This window comes from Vipera ursinii (assembly GCF_947247035.1).
Source record: "Vipera ursinii genome assembly, chromosome: 3".
In the NCBI taxonomy this organism is placed as follows: Eukaryota; Metazoa; Chordata; class Lepidosauria; order Squamata; family Viperidae; genus Vipera; species Vipera ursinii.
The window spans coordinates 64,663,820-64,686,506 of record NC_139516.1 but is presented as its reverse complement, the minus strand read 5'-3'; the positions used below and the strand labels follow the sequence as shown (position 1 = coordinate 64,686,506).

The following is a 22,687-nucleotide window of genomic DNA, read 5'->3' as shown; positions in this document are numbered from 1 at the left end:
AACCTCAGTGTTAACTATTCCCATAAGATGGGGTAGATGCCAGACATTGTGGATGGCGACTGACACCCAACTCTTCAAACAATCTGGGCTCCAAAAGATAATCTTTAGAAGCAAGATTACCTTTCCTAGCATATTGGCACCACTGTGTTCTTTCAGAGGGCAATGTGTGGCTAGGCCTAGAAGTAACCTTTCTAAACATGGCTTCTGCCCAGGCCTCAGAGTCTGGGCATGTCATGGGTTCTGTGAGCAATATCCGTTCAGCTTCTGTGTGTGTGTTTATGTTTCTCATATGAAAATAGGGAATCTGAGGTTACTGTTGTGCTGGAAAAATGTCAAGACTCAATTGGCAATATCCCACCAAACCACAAGTTTGCAGGAGACAAAAAACAAAACCCTCGAATTTCTAAAAACCATGCCTGCATACTTGTATGTATCTCTCTTTCTCTCTCTGTGTGTTTTTCTATATAAAGTATGTGTATGTATCTGATTGAAAAGACTAAAACATATGAAGGGAATAAATCATATGAAGAACGGTTGCAGGATTTGGGTTTGGCGAGTCTAGAGAAAAGAAGGACTAGGGGTGACATGATAGCAGTATTCCAGTATTTGAGGAGCTGCTACAAAGAAGAGTGGGGTGGGTGTCAAAGCTTATTTTCCAAAGCACCAAAAGGCAGGATAAGAAAGAATGGATGGAAACCAATCAAGGAGAGAAGCAACTTGGAATGAAGGAGAAACTTCCTAACAGTGAGGACAATTAAGCAGTGGAACAGCTTGCCCTCAGAAGTTGTGGGTGCTTCATCACTGGAGCTTTGTAAGAAGAGACTGGACAATCACTTGCCTGAGCAGGGGACTGGACTAGAAGACCTCCAAGGTCCCTTCCAACTCTATTCTGATTGATTGATTGATTGATTGATTGATTGATAAAGAACAACCCCCCCCCCCAAAAAAATGTTCCCTGAATGAAGAGAATGCATAATATAGTGTCTAATATCCTTGAAAAGCCTTTTGCCCTTTTCTTAAAGCCTGGTTTAGCTCTCAGATAGGTGTATTGTTTGATGGAACATATGTTTTACAGATCTGTCGTGTGAAAACTATTAAAAAGAGGAACTAGAGCAATAACAATAAGCCATGTAACCATGGTGCATTTAATCCCTGAAGTTTGACTATTAAACTATTGCTTGTGCATATGAAGCCAGATCACATCATGCTGTGTTAGCTTTTCAGCAGTACATTTTCATTGGGATGCAAAGGGTTTTTCTTTCTTTTTTTAAAAAGATTATTAGTATCACATACTTTTGGCTCAGGAGCCCAACTCTGTCTCCACATTGGCTGTCTCTCAACATAATTTAGGTTGTGGAAAGGGGATGTCTGCATACACTAAGTTTTGGGTTGCAAAATGAAGGATCAATTGACAAGAATATTGCTGCTCAGTGATTATGAATGTGTTGTAAAATAGATAGCTCCATAAACAGCTGATTTTTGATTTAATTCCAGGTCAAAAATTACTTTCCTGATTGTAATTTCCACGATTGTTTTTAACATATGTTCATTAAAATACAGTAAATCCTCCTGGTAACAAATCACAATGAAAGAGCAAGTACATATTCTTTCTATTTTCATAAAGCAGTGGTTTCTCCTATCCCCAAATTTAACCCAGTTTCAGGAAGATAATTCTTCTTTTAAGCTATTTGATTTATATTCTTTGCTTTTGTTAGCCCTTGGGGCTAACAAAATGTAGAAGAAAAACAATTTATAAAATAGTGAAATTGTCATATTAAAATTATCAATAAAATATAGGGATATGGTCATCTTTGTGTTCCAATAAATGATGGGTAACAAACTAAAACCCTAATTCTGTGGGAATTGGGGATTTAGATTCTGCAGTTCTTTTAATCTCACAAGTGCTTTCTTCCAGACATGGGTACCTTCTTCCTGCTTGTATGAATGAGATCACCATCTCTGTAGTCGGAGGGCTCAGAAACGTTAAGGGTAACACAAGCAGTGTGCGGCCATTAGAGCAAATCAGGAAAGGTCCATGGACAGTGTTGTCCTTTAGAAGCACAGTTGAGAGGCTCTTCCACCAAGTTCATGAAAGAGCTACATGAAGCTGATAGTAAACTATGTAATGTGAGCAAATCTGTCTCAAAAGTGTGGCTTTAAAAAAGTCCAGTTGTCCTGAGAAATCCACATACACACAACAAAGGTGACTTAAGTGAGATCTTAGTAAATAAAAGGCCTTATGAACGTTTGATTCCCAACTAGCCACGATGGCAGTATTCTACCTCTGACCCTTTTTAATTCTGTCAGTGTCAGTCTGACTCACTCTGCAAGGTTCAGTTGATGTCAGAATGTGTCCCAGTCATATTCCATAATGTAGGTGAAGTAAATAAGCTGGTAAAATGCTGAACTTGGCAATTGCTAGATCCACTGAGAAGCGGCACCTTGCTTAATGCCAGTTATGTTAGTGGCAGATCTCTCCTTTTGTATCACTGCCTAATGTTGGCCCTGGCCTGGCATGGTAATAGCACCAGCTGCAGCCATTAAGGCTTACCATTAGCAAGTTCCAGGATCATGGGAAGATTTTTAATTTGCCAATTCTAAGGGAGAGGAGAATTGAGACAACATGTTGGCAAGGGCATTCAACAAGATGCATACACGCTTGCATATGTATAAATAGGATTTATATCCAAATTTGGAGCTGTCTTTCAGCAATTACTATAGTTTCACAATTGTGGACGACTGAACACGCTGTCCGTTCCCACTTTTCATCCAATAGACATAGTTTAAAAAACCAGAACTCAGTTAATGTTACTTTTAAAAGACAACATTTAAGACACAGTGCTTTAGTATTATACCTAGGCAATCTTTTCCTTGAGGTGTTTGTGTGTGTGTGTCTGTGTGTGTGTGTGTGTGTGTGTGTGTGTGTGTAGTATGCTTAGACAAATCATTGAAATCCAGAGAAAATTCATTTGTGTCACAAGCAGACTATCGTGATATAATAGGCAACATGAGATTAGAATCAGGAAACCTGGATATAAACGCTTGCTCATTGTATCGGTACTTACTAATGGAAGAGAGCTTGCTGGTAGGAAGAGTTGGTAGGAAAAATGACAGTGTTATACATGAATATATAAAAGCCTAAATGCTTTTTGTATATTTTTATTTATGGAGGGCGTTGTATTTTTCACGCATTGGCACTCTATCTGCATACTGTTCCTGTTCATAAAACTAATTCTAAGAATAGGGAAATTATTTGAATGAGACTTCAGAGAGAAAAAAATGTTACTTATCCTGTAATTCTGGAACTATCCCTTTCAACAAGGATGAGCAACTACGGCCTTTTTACATCTGTGGACTCCAACTCCCAAAATTCCTGACCCAGCATGGAATTCTGGGAATTCACGTCTACAGGTCATAAAGGGGCCATAGTTGCCCACCCCTGCAATTGAGGTTTTGTGTTTTTGAAGCAAAAGAGACACAACTCTACCCTTTCCCATGAGTTAGAAAAAGTTAATTTTGGGGCACTTTGTATATTGGTTGGCTATCAAGTAAGCTGAAGACTTCTGGGCCCCTATGTTTTGTTAAAGGAGCATTTCATAAGCACAATGGTTTCTTTCATCAAGCAATCTGTTGCTTATTTCATAGTAATCCATGTAGATGGAATGATAGAAATCATATTTCTCTTTGGCATCTTTCCATGTATGTTTTAGAGATGATTACATTTGTTATTGGTAATGTAAACATTATTCAAGATCTTCATTTTAGTCTTGTGATCTCAACAAAAAGTTCTTTTTGTTTATTTGTGGTTGGACAGCACATAATTTCTGTAGCTTTTGCTGAGCAGAAAAAAAAGAACTATCTATGTCCATCCCACCTTTGTATTATTCTATTGCTACAAGATAGATGAGGCCTGAAATGTTTTAAAGATGAATACTGCATCCAGTTTTAGTCACCACGATGTAAAAAAGATGTTGAGACTCTAGAAAGGGTACCGAGAAGAGCAACAAAGATGATTGGGGGACTGGAGGCTAAAACATATAGGGAACGGTTGCTGGAATTGGGTATGTGTAGTTTAACGAAGAGAAGGACGAGGGGGGACATGATAGCAGCGTTCCAATATCTCAGGTGCTGCCACAAAGAAGAGGGAGTCAAGCTATTCTCCAAAGTGCCTGAAGGCAGGACAAGAAGCAACAGATGGAAACTAGTCAAGGAGAGAAGCAACCTAGAACTAAGGAGAAACTTCCTGACAGTTAGAACAAGTAACCGGTGGAACAGCCTGCCTCCAGAAGGGGTGAATGCTCCAACACAGGAAGTTTTTAAGAAGAGACTGGCCAGCCATTTGTCTGAAATGGTATAGGGTTTCCTGCCTGAGCAAGGGGTTGGACTAGATGATCTCCAAGGTCCCTTCCAACTTATTATTATATTATTATATGACAGTTCTGCTGGGCTGGATGACTGTGCTCTTATGGACCTGGCTTAAGATGAAGTTGCAAGTCTTCACTGAATTCTTAATAATGAAGATTTCTTGGTTATTTGGCTGAGTGTTCTATGTTTCTTAACAACTTTTTCTTCTCTTGCTTTTCTCCTATTAGCTGGATTGCCGTTTTTGATCATTGAAACAAGCACAATCGCTCCCTATCCACGGGGATTTTACTGCAATGATGAAAGCATCCGTTATCCTGTGAAAAGTGGAGAGACCATCAATGATGCTGTCCTGTGTGCTGCAGGCATTCTTATTGCCATACTTGCTGTGAGTAAGACAAATACAGAAATTTGCCTCGGGTAACCAAATTTGCAACAAAATGTTTTCTGTCTTTAAGCAGAATAATTGGCAAAGCCATCATGTTGGGTTTTTGGTTTGACATGCTTCATGACTTCAGCCATGGTTGGTTTTTTAAACACCAGGGCTTAAATTAAACTCAGCCACTGGATTGTAAGCAAAATACATGTACCTGTCTTTTGGTACTATTCATAAATCTAGTCATTAAACTATCTTTTTTTTGGGGGGGAAGGATGTGGAATAGCTGGCTTTCATATTACAGTTTCAACTGCAAAATATATCTGGCCACTGTACAGATCAAAATAATGTAAATGAAGTTAGGGTATCCTATCTCTGAGGATGGTATTATTAGGCGATTAAGAATGTATGACTTGGAAAACTTTATGAATCAAAACATATACAAATAATCTCAAAGTAAGGACATGATGGCCTTTCAGAACCATGCAAACAAGATAAATCCCACAAAATTTAGTTCATACCATTTTCAAGTAATGCGCAGCTAGGAGTTTCGAAGTTAATGGTCCGCAGTATCCCTAGACTGATAGGTTTTTTTTTTGTATTTATATTTCATGATGAATCATGAAGTATATTCTTTCTTGGAATTGGCCGTTATCTGTAAATATTTCTCACATGGTATTGGGTTCAAAGATAAAAAATAAAGAAGTATAATTTGAAATGAAATGTGAAATTGGAAAAATGAAGAGAAGTAGGGTCTATAGTAAATAGCAGGGGTCTTCAAACTTGGCCCTTTTATGACTTGTAGACTTCAACTCCCAGAATTCCTCAGCCAGCCATGGGTCTATATTACCACAGTTCTTTGCACTGAAATAATATTTTGCTCGATACTCTTGCTTGGAGACATTTCTGCAAATATTTTCTCATTATCAAGTAAGATTTTTGGACGGAGTGAACTCTGTATATCATAGGCAATAAAGGGATACTATTTTTATGCACAGACACATAAATGGAAATGGTTTTATAATTGAATTTTCCTAACCACCTAGAGCCTCAACCCAGATGGGATGCCAAAGTAATTACAATGTGCAACAAGAATAAATCTTTGGCTATGTTTTTAAACCATAGTTTATTACATGTGATCCCATAAGCTATGATTTACATTTGCTCTGCAAATTAGATGAAACTTTGGTTTCTTAAAATAAGTAGGAATTAATTCCTTGAATGCATAAAGGAAGAAGAAGGAGACAGTCCATGAAGTCAAGGGTAATTTTTACAGTAACAAATAATGGTTTGGTATGCTTATGAAGTAAGTTATTCTGATAAATGCTGGAAAGTTGGGTTATGTTTCTGATTAAACTAGGAGATTTAAGTGCAGGGCTGCACATGATTGGCTACACAAAACCACTGATTTGTAGACAAATGTAATGTCCATATTTCAGAACAATTTCAGAAACTACATAAATAATCTTATGAGAAGAATTTTTTGTTCACATGAATGGCCATTATTTCCTCTCCCAGGCAATTCATTCATTTTTGAATGCCAGCATGATGACTGGGCTGTTCAGTCAAATGCCACATTTTTAGTCTTCTCAGCTGAGAGGCTGTCCTTTCCCCTCTTTTTCCTTTTTATTTTTATTTTTTCCCCTTCAGAAGTTTTTTTAAAAATATATTTTTTTAAAAAAATATGATCTAATTGTCTTCAGGCCCAAGTTTTAACAGATTTGGATACCTTACTACCCGACTTGCTTCAGCAGTTTCAGCAGTGGGATAGGGTTGAAAATCAAAATGGCCACTGAGAAGCAGTGCCTAAAGCAGCTCAATCATAAGAATCACAAGCTGATTCTCAGGTAGAAAGTTTGGGAGTGGAAATTATTTTATGAGAACTTAGTTTAATAAACTAAATAAGGACTGCTTCTGATTTCTAGTATGCTTTACAGATAGTACTGGCTTAGCAACACTAATTGGGATTGGAAACCCCATCAAGTGACATGGTGCTAAGTTGACTTCTGTATCTATGACTTCTGACTTCCTGCTAGCTTCCTGATTTACTTTACTTGTAGGAAACCAACAGGGAAGGTTGCCAATCATAATCATATGATCGTGGGATTTTGTGGACTGGGCATAAGTCCTGTTTGATTCATATTGCAGGTTCGAACAATTGCTGAACAATGTTCATTAAGCAAGGACCACCTGTGTTGTATTGGTCAGTGACAGAAATAAATATGATAAAGTGATAAAGTATTAATAGTCAAGCAACTATTAATCAGCTTTCTTACAACAAAAATGGCAGATTAATTAAAAACTAAAAAGGAAGACACAACCAAACTATTTAAAAAAATGCTTCTGGGTTAGATTTGCAGATTTTAAAAAAATTAAATTACAGTAACTAGTAGTGGGAAATATAAATGAATTGATACTATTAACATTTTTAAAAAGTGAAGAAAGCTTTATTAGTTACAGTGAAATAGAGAGATACAATTTTGACTTTAAAAATTAAGAGATGATAGAGGCAGAGAAGATACAAATAAAATAATTATTGCAAAATTTAAAAACAGCATTTGTTATTCGGTACATTCTAGTTGATACAACTATGTCTACAGCGTAATGCTCCTTGTACTAGACTTGACTTGTAACCACTTCAGCTAAATAAAGCATTGCAACATTGCTATTGTGTACATAACCTGCTCATTTAGAAAGGCAATGATCGATTAACCCAGTGACAAAAAGAAGATAATTGTTTAGATTACCATTTCTATTCTGTACTAATTTTATTTGTGTAATCGTGATCTACATAGCTGAAAGAGCCATAGCAGCTGTAATCCCTACAGGTTGAAAAATTATATTTCATTGTTTTCAAAATCTTTTAGACTTTCAGACAGCTATCCAAAAAACAAATACATGTTTTCTTTGAAAGGTATAATTTATGATCCAGGATTATTTGAGTAGAATATGAAATCTTCAGAAATATACAGCATCCCTATTCTTCTCTTATTCTTTTTGACTGTTTTCAAACAGCATAGAAACATTCAGGAAGATTAAGCATTCATTTTTATTGCTAGAGCTTTTTAAGGGTGCGAGATTTTTTTTGTTTGTTTGTTATCAACAGAATATCTGTGAGAGGTCTAGGTCATGTTTTATGAAACTTCCAGGATTCACGAAGTTCTTGTTAAATAAACTTTGGAGGTTATGACCTTTGTCTCCTTTGGTGCATGACAGGATATGAATACACAAGGCACTTCAGATACTAATTGCCTTAGGGACCATGTTTCCAGACCTCCCCTAAATAATCCCAGAGATTATCACGGTGTGTATTTCTTTCACTTTAGAAGATGCAGCTTAATTTTTGAGGATCTCATATTATGCACTAGTCCTGGTCATGATTTATCTAGTAATTGTCTCAGTTGTAATAAAAGGCTTTCTCTTTCCATAGTTGAGTAACTAGATCTTATTGATCTTTTGACACCTGTGTTTTACCAGTTTAGAAGAGACACTTGATGTACATAGGTGAAGTAAAGATCACATGCATACTTATATGGGAATAAATTTAATTGGACACTCTAGCCTTTGTTTCTAAATAAACATACACAGACATAATTGCATTGCACATTCTTGAACAGGATTTAATTTGTGTTTTTATATAGTAGATTACACTGAAGTTCTTAGAAGATAGGAAAGTAGCTCCTCCAATAATTCATATGCTACCTTATGTCAGTCATTTAGATATACTCACATTGAGCTACAAAGTCTGACAGAATATAGTATATTTTGGGGAATGGGGTGAGAGAAACAGTTATGCTTACAAAAAGACACCACTAAAAAATAAGATGAATATGTTTGCTGATAGTCCTTGCTTACCAACCGTTCAGTCAGTGATTGCTCAGAGTTAACGACAGTACTGAAGAAACAGATTTAAGCTTGATTCCCCCAACATTTCAGCAGTCCCAGCACTTAATTTAATTTAATAATTTAATAATTTAATTTGTATACTGCCCTTCTCCCGAAGGACTTGGCCCCTGGCTCACACTTACGATGCTTGCAGTATTCCACAGTCACGTGATTGCTACTTGTGACCTTCCCCAATGGCTTCCCACAAAAAAAGTAAATGACAAAGTATAAATCGTTTGCACCCTCCCCTTCCCAGTAGTAGCCAATCCTGACCCTGCCATGTTCTTACTATGCTTCTCACTTACCTATTGGCCAGCCTCCCTGAACTGCCAAGAATGTGCTTAGTGACCCACGATACTTGATGGCAGTCGGGGCTTCATCATTTAGCAACAGAGATTCTGGTCCCAATTATCATTGTTAACTGAGGACTGCTATATTCAATTGAAATCTTAACCATTTCCCACCCGATTGGATCCTTAAAAATACAGGTAGTCCTCAACTTACAACCACAATTGGGATCAGAATTTCTGTTGCTAAGCAAGGAGGCTGTTCAGTGAGTCGTGGCCTCTTTTTTTTTTGCTATGGTTGTTAAGCCAAATCCCTGCAGCTGCTAAGCGAATCCAGTCTCCTCCATTGATTTTGCTCATTGGAAAGTGACTGGGAAGGCTTCAGGGCCTCACGATGCTGCAGTCGTCATAAACACGTGCCGGTTGCCAAACAGCTGCATTTTGAACTCATGATCCTGTGGTTGCTGCGATGGTCATATGTGCGACGATCATGTATAAGTCTTTTTTGTTGTTGTTGTAACTTTGACTGGTCACTGAATGTACGTTGTAAGTAGAGGACTACCTGTGCAGTAACTTGAAAATTAAAGAATTCCTGCTTGGGAAGGGGCAATTGCAAGGATGACTTGTCAGATTCAGAGAGGCAAGTTCTGTTAGAGGCTTTTCAAGTATTTGCTAAAAACCGTTTTCAGCCCTGTTTCAGCATAGTAAAATGCTGTGCACTTTGTTCTTAACATTACTATTCCCCTTTAAACATTTCCAGCAGTTCACACCACATGGATCCTCTTTGCTGGACACACAAGTCAGAAGAAGAGCTTAATATCTTTAAAACTTGTTTATTCAGGATGAAGTTTCAGCTTTTGCACATCTGTACTGAATTAGTTGCCCGGAGCATTCTTTCTTTTTCTTCTTACTAAAAAAAAACCCTGGGGTTCAGCATTTGCCAAAAGAACAAGATTCTCCTACTTCAACTTATTAAGGGTTTTGCCACAATTTTGGCTATAGGAGGATGGGTCATGACTGTGTAATGGCATGCTGGCGGGAAGGCAAACTCTCCAATTTTCAAACTGCTATATTTGTGCAATTATCAAGACCACCAGCAGTAAAAGAAAATATTAATCTCGTCAAATACTCACACATGTCCCTTAGGCAAGTTATTAGTAGTTTTTTAAATGTAGCATATTTTTGTATATTCCAAAGATAAGACCACTCTGCAGTTTTTGTTGCTTTCCCCCCCTAATTTAGTTAAATCATATTCCTGGTTACATAAGATTAAGATTGATTGTGCCCAATCTGTGTTGTAAATTTTAATCTTACAATGTTTCGCTAGATCAGGCAGAATTTATTTCTGTATCTTTGATGGTGTATACAAAATAATGAGAAATGAAGGTAGAAAGATTCAGTTACAGTTTGTGATTAGAAATTTGAAGGCATCAATATTTGATTTCAACTGATCTCAAGAGTCAGTTTGCTAAAAAAAAATTAAATTTGGCTACAATGGAGGCATCAAAATTTCTGAAGCATCTTTAATTTTTTTGGGCAGAGTGAGTTGAAAACAGAAAACATACAAGAGCTTTTTAATTTTAGAAATTTAAGCTCTAGTCCAGTGGTGGTGAACCTATGGCACGCGTGCCAGAGGCAGCACTCAGAGCCCTCTCTGTTGGCATGCGTGCCACTGCCATAGGAGCAAGTCCATCAGGCTGCCACCACCGCCTGGAGCAGGAGCCCCATCCAGCACAAAGGAGGCGAAGCGGCAAACTAGCAAGCTCAAGTAGAGGTGGTAGAGCAGAGGTCACCAACTATTGTCGATTGGTGGACTGGAAGAAAAGGGACGGGCTGCAAATAGATGGGGAAGAAATGGAGGTAGTGACAGATTTTATTTTCCTGGGTTCCAAGATCACTGCAGATGGGGACTGTAGCCAAATTAAAAGACGCTTGCTCCTCAGGAGGAAAGCCATGGCAAATCTAGACAGCACACTAAAAAGCAGAGACATCACCCTGCCAACAAAAGTGCGTATAGTCAAGGCTATGGTCTTCCCAGTTGCAATGTATGGCAGTGAAAGCTGGACCATAAGAAAGGCTGAGCGCCAAGGAATTGAGGCCTTTGAACTCTGGTGCTGGAGAAGACTCCTGCGAGTCCCTTGGACTGCAAGGCGATCAAACCGGTCAGTCCTAGAGGAGATCAACCCTGACTGCTCTTTAGAAGGCCAGATCCTGAAGCTAAAACTCAAATACTTTGGCCACCTAATGAGAAGGAAGGACTCACTGGAGAAGAGCCTAATGCTGGGAAAGATTGAGGGCAAGAGAAGAAGGGGACGACAGAGAATGAGGTGGCTGGATGGAGTCACTGAAGCAGTAGGCGTGAGCCTAAATGGACTCCAGCAGATAGTAGAGGACAGGAAGGCCTGGAGGAACGTTTTCCATAGGGTTGTGATGGGTCGGACACAACTTCGCAGCTAACAACAACAACAACAGTGCCTGTGTGATACTAATTAGCCCTGCCCTGTTCTTGTGTGTTGCAGCGCCTTGTATCTGCACCCCGTGGTATGGCGTCGGCCATTTTTGTGCCTTGCAGCACGGTGGCCCATATTTGCACCCTTAGTTTTTGTGTGCCAAAGCGGCACTCAAAGACACTTCCCTGCCCCCCCCAGGACACCACAATGCTGATGCAGTTCTGCACTTTGCGATAAATAAGTGGGTTTTGGGTTGCGGTTTTGGCACTCAGTCTCTAAAAGGTTCGCCATCACTCTTCTAGTCTATACTTTCAAGGATTTGTTGAAATAATATTTGAACATTCTTCCTGAACCTCTTTTAAGGTAAAGAAAGTACATATGAAGAACTGACAGCTTTGTGCGGCAAAGGGCATATTAGACAGCTTTCTTACCAATATAGATAGCAAGTATCCTCCTTCACAATAAAAATTTTCAAAATTAAAACTTTTCCTAAAAAAAACTCTTCTACCTTCTAAATGTTTACTTCTGGCATGATTAATTGACAAGGTTAACTTTTGGGTGGAACAATATATTACATATACTTTGTGCAAACCTTGAAAATGGCAGATAAGTGTTAATATCAGTACTCTCTATTATTATGAAATCTATAATATAAAAATAGTACAGTTCATATATTGTAGGTGAAACAGCAGCCAACCAATCTCGACTCACTCATGCAGACAAAAAGATGAATTTATTTAATATAATCCAAGAGGGGGAAAAAGTTGCAGAATGGAAACAGAAATTACTTTTGTTTATTTTTGGAAGAGAGAGGTGCAGAATAGAATGGGGACTTAAGGAACTGCAAACAGTTTGGGCAAAGAGACCTTGATATAATTTAAGAATTAAGGACAAATAAGCATGAAAGGATTTTATTGGAGAAAAATGGAAGATCACAGAATATTATTTATTAAATTTTATTTATTAAATAAATAGATATAGGGAAAGGTAAAGTATCACAAAAGAGAAGTTAAAAAAATAAAATAAAAATCGGAGTCCCTGTTTCTCTCCTCTTCCCTCACCATCATATATCAGAATAGTGAGTGTGACAGCAGCAGAATGCTTCCATGAGCACTGTGAAAAATCAGGTGGTGTACAAAGATGAGTAAAGTCATTGGTTATGAACTCAACCATTTCTCCTCCTCCCTCCTCCTCCTCCTCCTCCTCCTCCCCTTCTTCTTCTTCTTCTTCTTCTTCTTCTTCTTCTTCTTCTTCTTCTTCTTCTTCTTCTTCTTCTTCTTCTTCTTCTTCTTCTTCTTCCCCCCCTCCTCCTCCTCCTCCTCCTCATACCTGGGTAGAAACCAGCAATAATGCTTTGGATCTTGCCAACCAGAAAACCAATTGAATCTCGAAATTATCTTCAGATCTCTCTGAAGCTATTTGAAAGGTCCTGATTTGATCCGATGTCCTGAATTGATTTGATTATTTGACTAGTGGGCTTGATTCGGTCAGAGTTTCTTCAAAGCAGCTAACCCCTTCAAAGTTCTGCATAGGACAAGTGGACCTGTGTAAAATGTATTGGAGTGGAAGTATCAATCTCTGTAAAATCCAAAGGGTGTTGTTTTTTCCTTCCCGTTTTGCTCTATCATGTTTTTATGCACTAACCATTCATCCATACCCCAGGAAAGGATTTGAAACAGTCATATGGATCAACTTGGATTTGTATATTTTCCTTGTATTTAATCAAATATATTGAATGTAGGCTTACTACAGGCCATATGCATATCTGGTGGAAATACATTCCAAAGTATCCACAGAAACCATGGAGGATTTGTTCCAGTAAATGAACAATGTTTCAGTTGCCTGTAAATAACTCCAATAGACCATCTGGCAATTAATTGCATTCTTCCAAAGAAAAAGAGATTGAGACAGAGATGCTTTTATTCATGCTGTTATGCAAATCTAGTTCTTGGCTTTCTGCCTGCATTTGAAGGTAATCCAACAAATAGACAAGCCATCAGCTGGGCAGCACTTGTCTGAAGGATTTCCAGCAAATTTTGGAACAGGCCAGGTCTTAAGCCTAGGTAGCTTTAGTGAAGCTCCAGAACTTTCATATCAAAGTATTGCAATTTTGCAATCCAAATAATGCATGGAGCTTTATTTATAAACTAAAAATACCGTTATGTTTTTCTTAAATTTTATACTATGAAGTAACCACAAATGCTCCATTTTTAAATTAATTCATTTACCTGTCTTCTCTTTCACATCCTTATTCTGTAGTTTACATAATCCATCTCTTCATTCGGCCTCTGTTTTCCACAATCCAGTTTCTCAAACCAAGAAATCTAGATCTTACTTGCATTTTTTATATATATTTTCATCTTCTCCCCTGCGAACTGGGCTTGCAGGCTAGAATAATCTTCTATGAATTATATCTGTGTATACTAACTGCTATCTTAGAGAGAATCTTCATGGGCTTTGACCCATGATTGTTTTTTATTAGACACTCTTAACCAACAATCAGTAAGCTTAGTGCCTGCTGAAAACCAGAAATGAATTTTTGAAGCATCTGTAAACCATATTCACATTTTACATTTTTTTTCTTTCTTATGTGAATGCAGATGAAATGTGCTAAGCATTAAAAAGAAAATTTGGAGATTCTATTGAGCAATCTGATGTCCCCACCTGCAGTGATGTGTGTTTTGTATGTTTTTTTTAAAAAAGGTCTTTATTGTGTTGACTCTTCAGCTCTGGACTAAGTCTCCAATCAAGTTGTTTCCATTTGCCTAACATTTTACATTTGGTTTATTTCCTCTTGTTTCTTTTAGTTGTTTTATGGCTTTGACCCATTGACTTTGCATTTTATCATTCATTGCTACATTGTTTTTTTCAGATTCTTCTTTTATAATGGAATGTTTGAAATTCTGCTAGCATTAAAGACAACTTTAGAAATTAAGACATTGAAGACCAAATCATAGGTTTCCTTCAGAATTGGATTGAATTGAATTGAATTGAACCTTTTATTGGCAAAGTATAACCATGTATACATTGAGATTGGCTGAGTCTCCCTTCGTGCCCCCCACAACTCACAGTGGCAACAAATCCACCATCTTGTTACACCATGTGAGCTAATTGCACACAACGCACCGGTGTCGCAAGTCCTGTTCAAGAGCCTGACAGCCCATGGATAGAAGCTGTTCTTCAGCCTGTTGGTATGGCTGGCTATACTCCTGTATCTCCTACCAGATGGTAGGAGAGTAAAGAGGTACCGACCAGGGTGTGAGTCATCCCTGAGAATTTTCCTCACTCTTCCAAGGCAGCGAGCCCTGGCGATGTCATCCAGTGGTGTCAGGGGACAGCCCACGGTGTTTTGTGCTGTGCTCACCACCCTCTGTAATACTTTCCTATCCGCGACTGTCAGGCCACCATACCAAACCACAATACCATGCAAGAGGACGCTCTCTATAGTAGCCTGGTTAAAGAAGGTCATTAGCCGTTGTTCTACCCTGTTCTTCCACAAGACCCTGAGGAAGTGGAGTCTCTGTTGGACCTTTCTGGCCACCTGGGTTATTTAAACATAAATACAGTTTCCCAGAAGTAGTGTAATCCATTGATTCTCACTTTGTATCTATAAAGTAGACTTAATTCTTGAAAAATATCTTTCTCTTTCACTTGAGACATTTTAAAAGTTTTAGGTTTTTTAGTTCCATGTTTTAGTTTTACTTGAAGTAATAAGTAAAATTGGAGTTCAGTTCACCTATTTTGAAAATATGGCAAAAAGTAATTAAACTTATGTTTCCCTTTCATTGAGAATAAACATTTGGACTTGATTAAACTGTATTTTTATTAAATTGTCTTCAGTTTTTGAATTTAAAAGATGCTAGGCAAGCAGGTTTATATAGGCAATGTATAGTGTTACTATTAAGTCCAAGGCACTTCCTGTAGATGTGGAAATAACCTAGTTAAAGCTTGTGAATTGTGCTAGTAAAAGCATGCTACCTATCGGAAGCAACAGAAAAATATGAGCAAGTATGAACTCATCCATGATCGTAAGGACCACTGCACTAATAATTGAATGTAAACATCATCAAGAGGTGAAAACTTTTATTCACATATGCCTAGGCTGATTGCATTTCAAGTTATAACACAAGTTTATTGTATTATAAGATATTTTAGCATTGCTTCTGTGCTTGCTTGATCCTTATGCACAATCATTTGCATTGATCATGTCATCTATCTTGAAGCACGTATCCTGACTTAAATATTCCCTTTTCTGTCTCATATACTTCCAGGAAATTGCAGATTTGTGACCCTCTTTTCATTTCCAGTACTCTATCCCAGGGCTGTTCAACCTTTTCACCCATTGTACCAATTTTAGGATATGGCAACATCCGAGTACCACCAGTCGTCTAGCAAGGTGTCAAAAACTTGATGACCCCCCCAAAAAAGAAGAAAAGTGATGAAGTACAGGTAGTCCTCGACTTACAACAGTTCACTTAGTGACTGTTCAAAATTACAATGGCACTGAAAAAAGTGCCCCCCAAGCCACAGCCGAGCAAGACACCTGCCTGCCGGCCCGGGGGCGCTCTTCCTCCTGTCCGAGGTTTTCATTGTTGTGAGCATTTCAGATGAGGATTGGCATTGGGGTTGGGGTTGGGGGGTGCTTGGTTTTTATTCCCCCCATCTACTGGGTGGTTGCAGCAGGTTTTGGTCACTTCACATGATCCTGGGACACTTGTGACCATCATAAATATGAATGCAAATCACAAGACTGTGGAGATGCTACAACATTCCAGCTGATTGACGCTTCTTCTGGGCTCAGCAGAAGCACCAGGATCAGCGCCGAGCTCCAGCTGGAGGCTGGCACTGATCCTGGTGCTTCCACTGAGCCCTGAAGAAGCACTGATCCTGGTGCTTCCGCTGAGCCCTGACAGCCCTGCAGCTCCAGCCGTCTCTCGCTCAGGCTTGTGCAGTGCTGCCACTGGTTCAGCTCATTCCCCTCCCCCGCTACCACTTTTCTAGGCTGGTCGCGTACCACCTGCCAGGTGCCAATGTACCACAGGTGGTACCCGTACCACTGGTTGAAAAGCCCTGCTCTATCCAGAACCATATAGCAATTGGATGACATAAGCATATAATTTGGACACAAGCTATAAATGCTGGTTTATAGCGCTCCAAAAAAATGAAGCCCTTGCCTGATTAATTTCACTGAGCTTTCTAAATAATGCCATGAAACAAATTTCTTTTCGAAATGGCCTTTCTAAATGTCATGGCTCCATATAATGATGCTTTTAGTAGAAAATCATTGTTGATAGTTTGAGTCAATACTCATATAGCCTTGTACATTACAGTGTAAGCAAAAGATCACAGATATTGGGTGTGACTATATCTTGTTTTAAATGTCCTTAACCTGGTACTCCCAAGACAGTTTGGTGCCTATCCTCTGGAACAAGGTTCTCTCCCAGATGCAGATGGCCTTCACTCTGCTGTTGTTTAGATAAGCTGTGGCTACCTAGTTCTTCACCCAGCCCTTCGACAAGGGACAGTGAGATCCTTCGTTTTATCATACTTTCCATGTTTTTCTGTATTTTTATGCTTTACTGTAATGTCTTTGATTGGTGATATCGCCCTATGTTCATTCAGGCCTGAGTGCATTCAAGTTAGTGTTTATTATTAAATTATTATAATCTCATTATCTCAGCTGGCAGAAAATGATGGAATTTTAGTACAATACATTAGGATTATAAGCAGAATCAGTATAAACCACACTATTAGTTAAGAACTTTTTAACGATTCAGGATTATTATTTTTCCCTATTACTACGTGGCCCGTGGTATAATAGAAATGAGACTCAACCATGACGTCTTTTTCAGGATAGTTTGCGATTTTGCCTTAGAATAAGTTATATGTTAAAATAATCAATTAAAACTAAACCTAAATATATTTAGGAGCTATAAAGAAAGTGCTTCTTTAAACACTGTAAAATAAAACTGGAGAGAGGGACAACCACCACTTGTAACATTCTTAAACAAGAGGATAAGATAAATAAGATTTGTGGGCATACATGGAAGATAAATCTCCCTGTGGCTTAGACCAGGTTGGGTAACTGGAGCAACTTTATGATCTGTGGACTTCAATTCCCAAAATTCCTGTGTCACCATGGCTGGCTCAAGAATTCTGGGAAGTCCACAGGTCATAAAATTGCCATGGTTGCCCACCTCTGACTTAGACTGTTGTTTTTCAACCTTGGCATTGTTGAGGAATTCTGGGAGTTGAAGTCCACACATCTTCAAACTGTCAAAGTTGAGAAACACTGGCTTAGATATTTGGGTGCAGTTATAATAGCATTTTAAAAGCTCTCAATCCAGAAGGCAAGATTGAACTCAGAGGATTAGTTTAGGAACTGTTGTGCCTGTGGAATTACTTGCAATTCTTGACTACAACTGAAGCTTATATTTTGCAATTTCTGAAAAGCAATTGTCCAATAAGTGGTGTAATGATGCCAGAAACGCCCACACCTTTTTGATTTTATGTTATTTGGTTGCTTTCGGGTAATAGGCAGTACATGGAATGTTCAAATGAAACCAGATGGACCAGTTTTTCTAATTATGTCTCTCCAGGGTTGTCATTGCCTGTAGGTTAACCTGGAACAAAGATATCAGGATAATCCTAAAGTTTGCAACTCTTAAAACAGTAACAAGGTCTTACAGAACCTTCTGATTTAATATCAAACCCACATTATACTTATAGTTTGGGAATCATTAAATTACTCTGAAGTATTGTCTGTTTCTATCCTGATATGTATGTTTTCTTTTCAAGATCAGATTCAGTGACTGGGAAATAACCCGACCACATTTGTGTCATGTGAACTCTTTAATTCAAATGTATAAACACCTGAAATATGTGTATAAAAACAAAACAACTCTCCCCCAACACACATTTGTAGGTTGCACAGAAATGTCTGGTTGAGCAAAATGAAGTAGATGTAAGAATTCCAGCTATTGGGTGATGTGGACCAGAAACCACACCTGTAGCATCTTTAACCACACTGAGCAGAGTAGAGTTACAAAAGTAGAGTGGAGGATTCCATTTTATTCTTCAGAATAATCACATTGTCATACAGAAAAATGGGTTTAGTAAGTACGAACATGAAGAATATGGAGATCTGTCATTTCACTGGTCAATAGAGCATAGATTTGTTCTTCAAGATGATCTAAAACTAGCATGACAGTGACTCACTTAAGCAGATCTTTATTGCTTGTGCCATACAGATTCCTCTGGAAAGCAATAAAATAAATATGTTTTGTGAGCTACAGTAAGGTAAAGGTAAAGGTTTCCCCGCACATGCATGCTAGTCGTTTCCGACTAGGGGCCGGTGCTCATCTCCGTTTCAAAGCCGAAGAGCCAGCGCTTGTCCGAGGACATCTCCATGGTCATGTGGCCGGCATGACTAGACACCAAAGGCGCACGGAACGCTGTTACCTTCCCACCGTAGTGGTCCCTATTTTTCTACTTGCATTTTTACGTGCTTTCAAACTGCTAGGTTGGCAGAAGCTGGGATGAGTAACAGGCGCTCACTCTGCTACACGGCAGTCGGGATTCGACCCCCCCCCAAACTGCCGACCTTCTGTTTAACAGTAGCCCCCTGTTAATTTGTTCAGATATATTGAAGCTGAAACAGGCAGCCCAAAGTTCCACTGAATGAGTAGCTCTTTTTCTGATAAATAGCATTGTCTATATATGAGCAGTATTTACTGTAATGGAATTAGAAACAGTTTTTTAATAAATCACATCTGTTTGTCAATACACAAAGCCATATAAAAGTTCTTAGTGGGAGGAGCAGAGAGAAAATCTGATTCATAGAAGAGAAAAACAAAACACTGTGTTTATTAATAGAAAGGATGACATGATAGCTTGGCAGTACGTTAATAAACATAAGTTACCTACTGCAACTAGTTAGATACTCAGGGCATTTAAGAGGAACTGATATAGTCAAAGTTAACCCACAAAATCAGAGGAGCAAACCCATGTGCCAGTAGACACTCCCATCTACAAATTAATATCTGAGAAGTAAACATAAGTATCTCTTAGCCTTCATCTTCTTCTAGCTCAATACATCCATAAGTGTTACTTCACTTCACATCATCTTTCCCTCAATATTGGTAGAAAACACTTATCTATAATACGCAGGGTGAAGGTCTGGATTTAATTTCAGATGGACTGGTGCTACTATTAGTTGGAATTGAGTTGGTTGGTAGGTGGATCAGGATAGATGATGGTCTTATATCTGCTGCTGTTCCAAACTTATTGCTGAAAACAGCTGCTTCTTTATGAAGTTGTAAAATACTGTGGTTAATTTGTTGCTCTGAACACCCTCTTATGTTGGCTGGTAGGCCAACTGGAAAATTAGTAAGTAGTAAGTGCTCGTCATGCCTGAGGCATTGAGTACTCTTGGGTTAGATTTGAGTATTTGGTACGTAAATGAAGATTTGCAAATCATTTCGAAAAATAAAAAAGACCATATTAGAAAAAGCATCAGATGTTCAGGCAAAGAGATCACTGTCCCAGACACTGGCAAAAATAATGAAATTGTTTGGTACACAAGTAGATTTATGGGCAATGAGTGTGAGCGTGTGATTTCAAAATCTGCAAGAATAAGGACTCAAAACCACACTGGCTGGCTTGATTGAATTCTACATGGCTTTGATGGTATATTTCAAAGCAAACGTATATGGAAAAGAGTGCATGAGCACATTTAGCATTCTGAAATATACTACTAGTTGCTAGATGAACAGTTCAAAACCCTTAATTTGAGCTAATCTACTTTTACAATCTATTTTCCTGCCTGTGATGATCCTGACTTTATTGGCTATATTTTTCCACTGTAAAATGGAAAATTGTGACTTAATAGAAGAGGGAAATCACCTTTTTTAAAATGAAGTTAAAATTTCCTTCAAGTCAACTTCAGTACCAGTGAGGAAAGACAGTCTGTAGTTTTCTTGGCAACAATATGCCATTTCCTTTTTCTGGATGCTTTCTCAACTCCACAGCCTGCTATTTCCATGTGACCTCCCCAAAAATATATTGGATCCAGTCCAGATTACCTTTTTGCTGTCAGCCAAGTTCAACTAGTTGCTGCCAATAATTTGTTACTAATAATAATAATTTGTTACTAATTTGTTACTTCATTTGGTGAACAGATTTCAGCAGTAATCAGCTATTGTGTTAAAGCTATACAATCTTCAATAAGACTGAATATCCTTTTCAAATGATAGCATTTTTTTTAAAAAAGATACACCTTTCTTTTTTGCAGATTATTATAGGAGAGTTCTATCGGATCCACTGCCTGAAGGAGAAATCTCGGTCTTTTATCCAGAACCCATACATTGCAGCATTATACAAGCAAGTGGGCTGCTTTGCATTTGGCTGTGCTATCAGTCAGTCCTTTACTGATATTGCCAAAGTGTCAGTGGGACGCCTGAGACCTAATTTCATTGCAGTGTGTATGCCAGACTTTACAAAAGTCAACTGCTCCCAGGGTTATATACAAGAGTATCAGTGCCTTAATCCTGATGAAAGCAAAATCCAGGAAGCAAGGTAAGAGTCTTTTTTTTCCCAACAGACATCTGTAACTCAACGAAAATGATGTCCTTTGGTCTATGTAGATTTCATAAATCTTGCTAAAAAAAATATATGGAAGAAGAATGCAAAAGAATATTAACATTGTTAGGAAATCAAAGTAAAAGTAAAAAAAAGCAATTAAGAAGAGGTGTGACTGATGTATCGAAAGAAGTTATTTTCATAAAAGCATAGAATATAATTGTCAAAGGTGAGCTTAAAGATCATCTGCCCACTATGAGAACACATGACTATCGTTTTGGGTTTTTGGGGGGGTTTTTTGGGTTTATCTCTATTAATGCTGTACTGGAAACTGGAGAAAGGGAGTAGTCATACCATGCATAATCAAGATTTTTTTATCATTAGATAGGATTACAGATACCAGTTTAATTCAGTTGTAAAAATTAATTGGACAGACTCTCTCAGGAAGACACCATCTGTGAATCTACACAGCATACTAAATACATATTATACTCTCTATAAGAGGAAGTGTGCTTCCTCGCATTGGGTACAGCAATGATTGCATTGTTTCCATTTTCTACTTCCCAAGAGTACATGAATGGACTTCATAGGAGGATTGGATAGCCATTGCACTTAGACTTATATGCTGTCCCATTGTGTTTTGCTGCACATTCTGGGTGGTTCACAGACCCAGCGTATTTCCACCCAACAATCTGGGTCCTCATTTTACTGACCTTGGAAGGATGAAAGTCTGAGGCAATCTTTTGCTCTGTCAGGATCGAACTCCTGGCAGTGAGCAGTTAGCCTGCAATATTGAATTCTAATCACTGCGCCACCACAGCTCACAATAGTTCTTTAGTAAAACCAAATAGGAATATTCAATCAATTATTAAACATTACCCAGAGTCACCTTGTTTGTGTGTGTGGGTGTATAAATAGTTGCAATGACAAGTATTTGATGACTAGTTATCCATTTGTTTTATACTACACATAAATCAGTTAACAAAATATTTCTGCTGTCTCTGTAACAATTATTCAGTCTTGAATTAATAGTTACAAATGAATTTGGACAGAATAAAGGAAAGTTTTAGTTCTGTGGATTTTTCACCCTAAGAGATGATAAAACAGAGTAACCGACGGTTTATTTAAATAACAGAGTGAATGTAATGCTTCCTATCTTTTCCTTTTCAGGAAATCATTTTTCTCTGGACATGCTTCCTTCTCACTCTATACCATGCTTTATTTGGTGGTAAGTCTAAAGTTATTTTACCTAGCAAATCATGTGTAATCTCTCTCTCAGGTTTATAATGGGAAATGAATGAATGTTATGAACCAGAAAAAGTTTTAAAAAATCACTAGTATATATATTTCATGTAGTAGAATCATAGATTAAAGCTTTATTTATTACAACCTAGAATATAACTTCAAGGGCTTGTCTCTTAATCCTAGTTTACACAGTCAAATTCCTACATGGGGTTGTTTATGCAAGAATAAATCCATGTTTTTAAAAAACCCTGTTATTTATGAAGAAACATAGCCACAATAATTCAGATTCTACTAGTTCATAGAATATATGGTTGAAACTTACTTGAGTTTTACAAGTTCATGCATTTGCATACAAAATTGCTTTGAAAATACAGCAGTGTAAACATGAAAAAATGCAGTCATGTGAACAATGTTATTTTGGCTTCCAGCCATCATTTCCATGTAAAACAATGTGGCACGGATCCTGCAATACTGGTTTTTCTTTTTACATTTAAGAGTTTCTG

General features: G+C 38.0%; 1 protein-coding gene across 1 annotated transcript in view; it reads left to right on the top strand.

The window, feature by feature from the left end:
- The window catches only part of PLPP3 (phospholipid phosphatase 3), an 80,672-nt gene that overhangs the window by 33,470 nt on the left and 24,515 nt on the right, over nucleotides 1-22,687 (top strand). Inside the window, exons 2-4 of the mRNA XM_083361110.1 lie at nucleotides 4,593-4,750; nucleotides 20,653-20,936; nucleotides 22,110-22,167. Of these exons, the coding sequence (XP_083217236.1) occupies nucleotides 4,593-4,750; nucleotides 20,653-20,936; nucleotides 22,110-22,167 (500 nt within the window). The remainder of the gene's footprint in view (nucleotides 1-4,592; nucleotides 4,751-20,652; nucleotides 20,937-22,109; nucleotides 22,168-22,687) is intronic.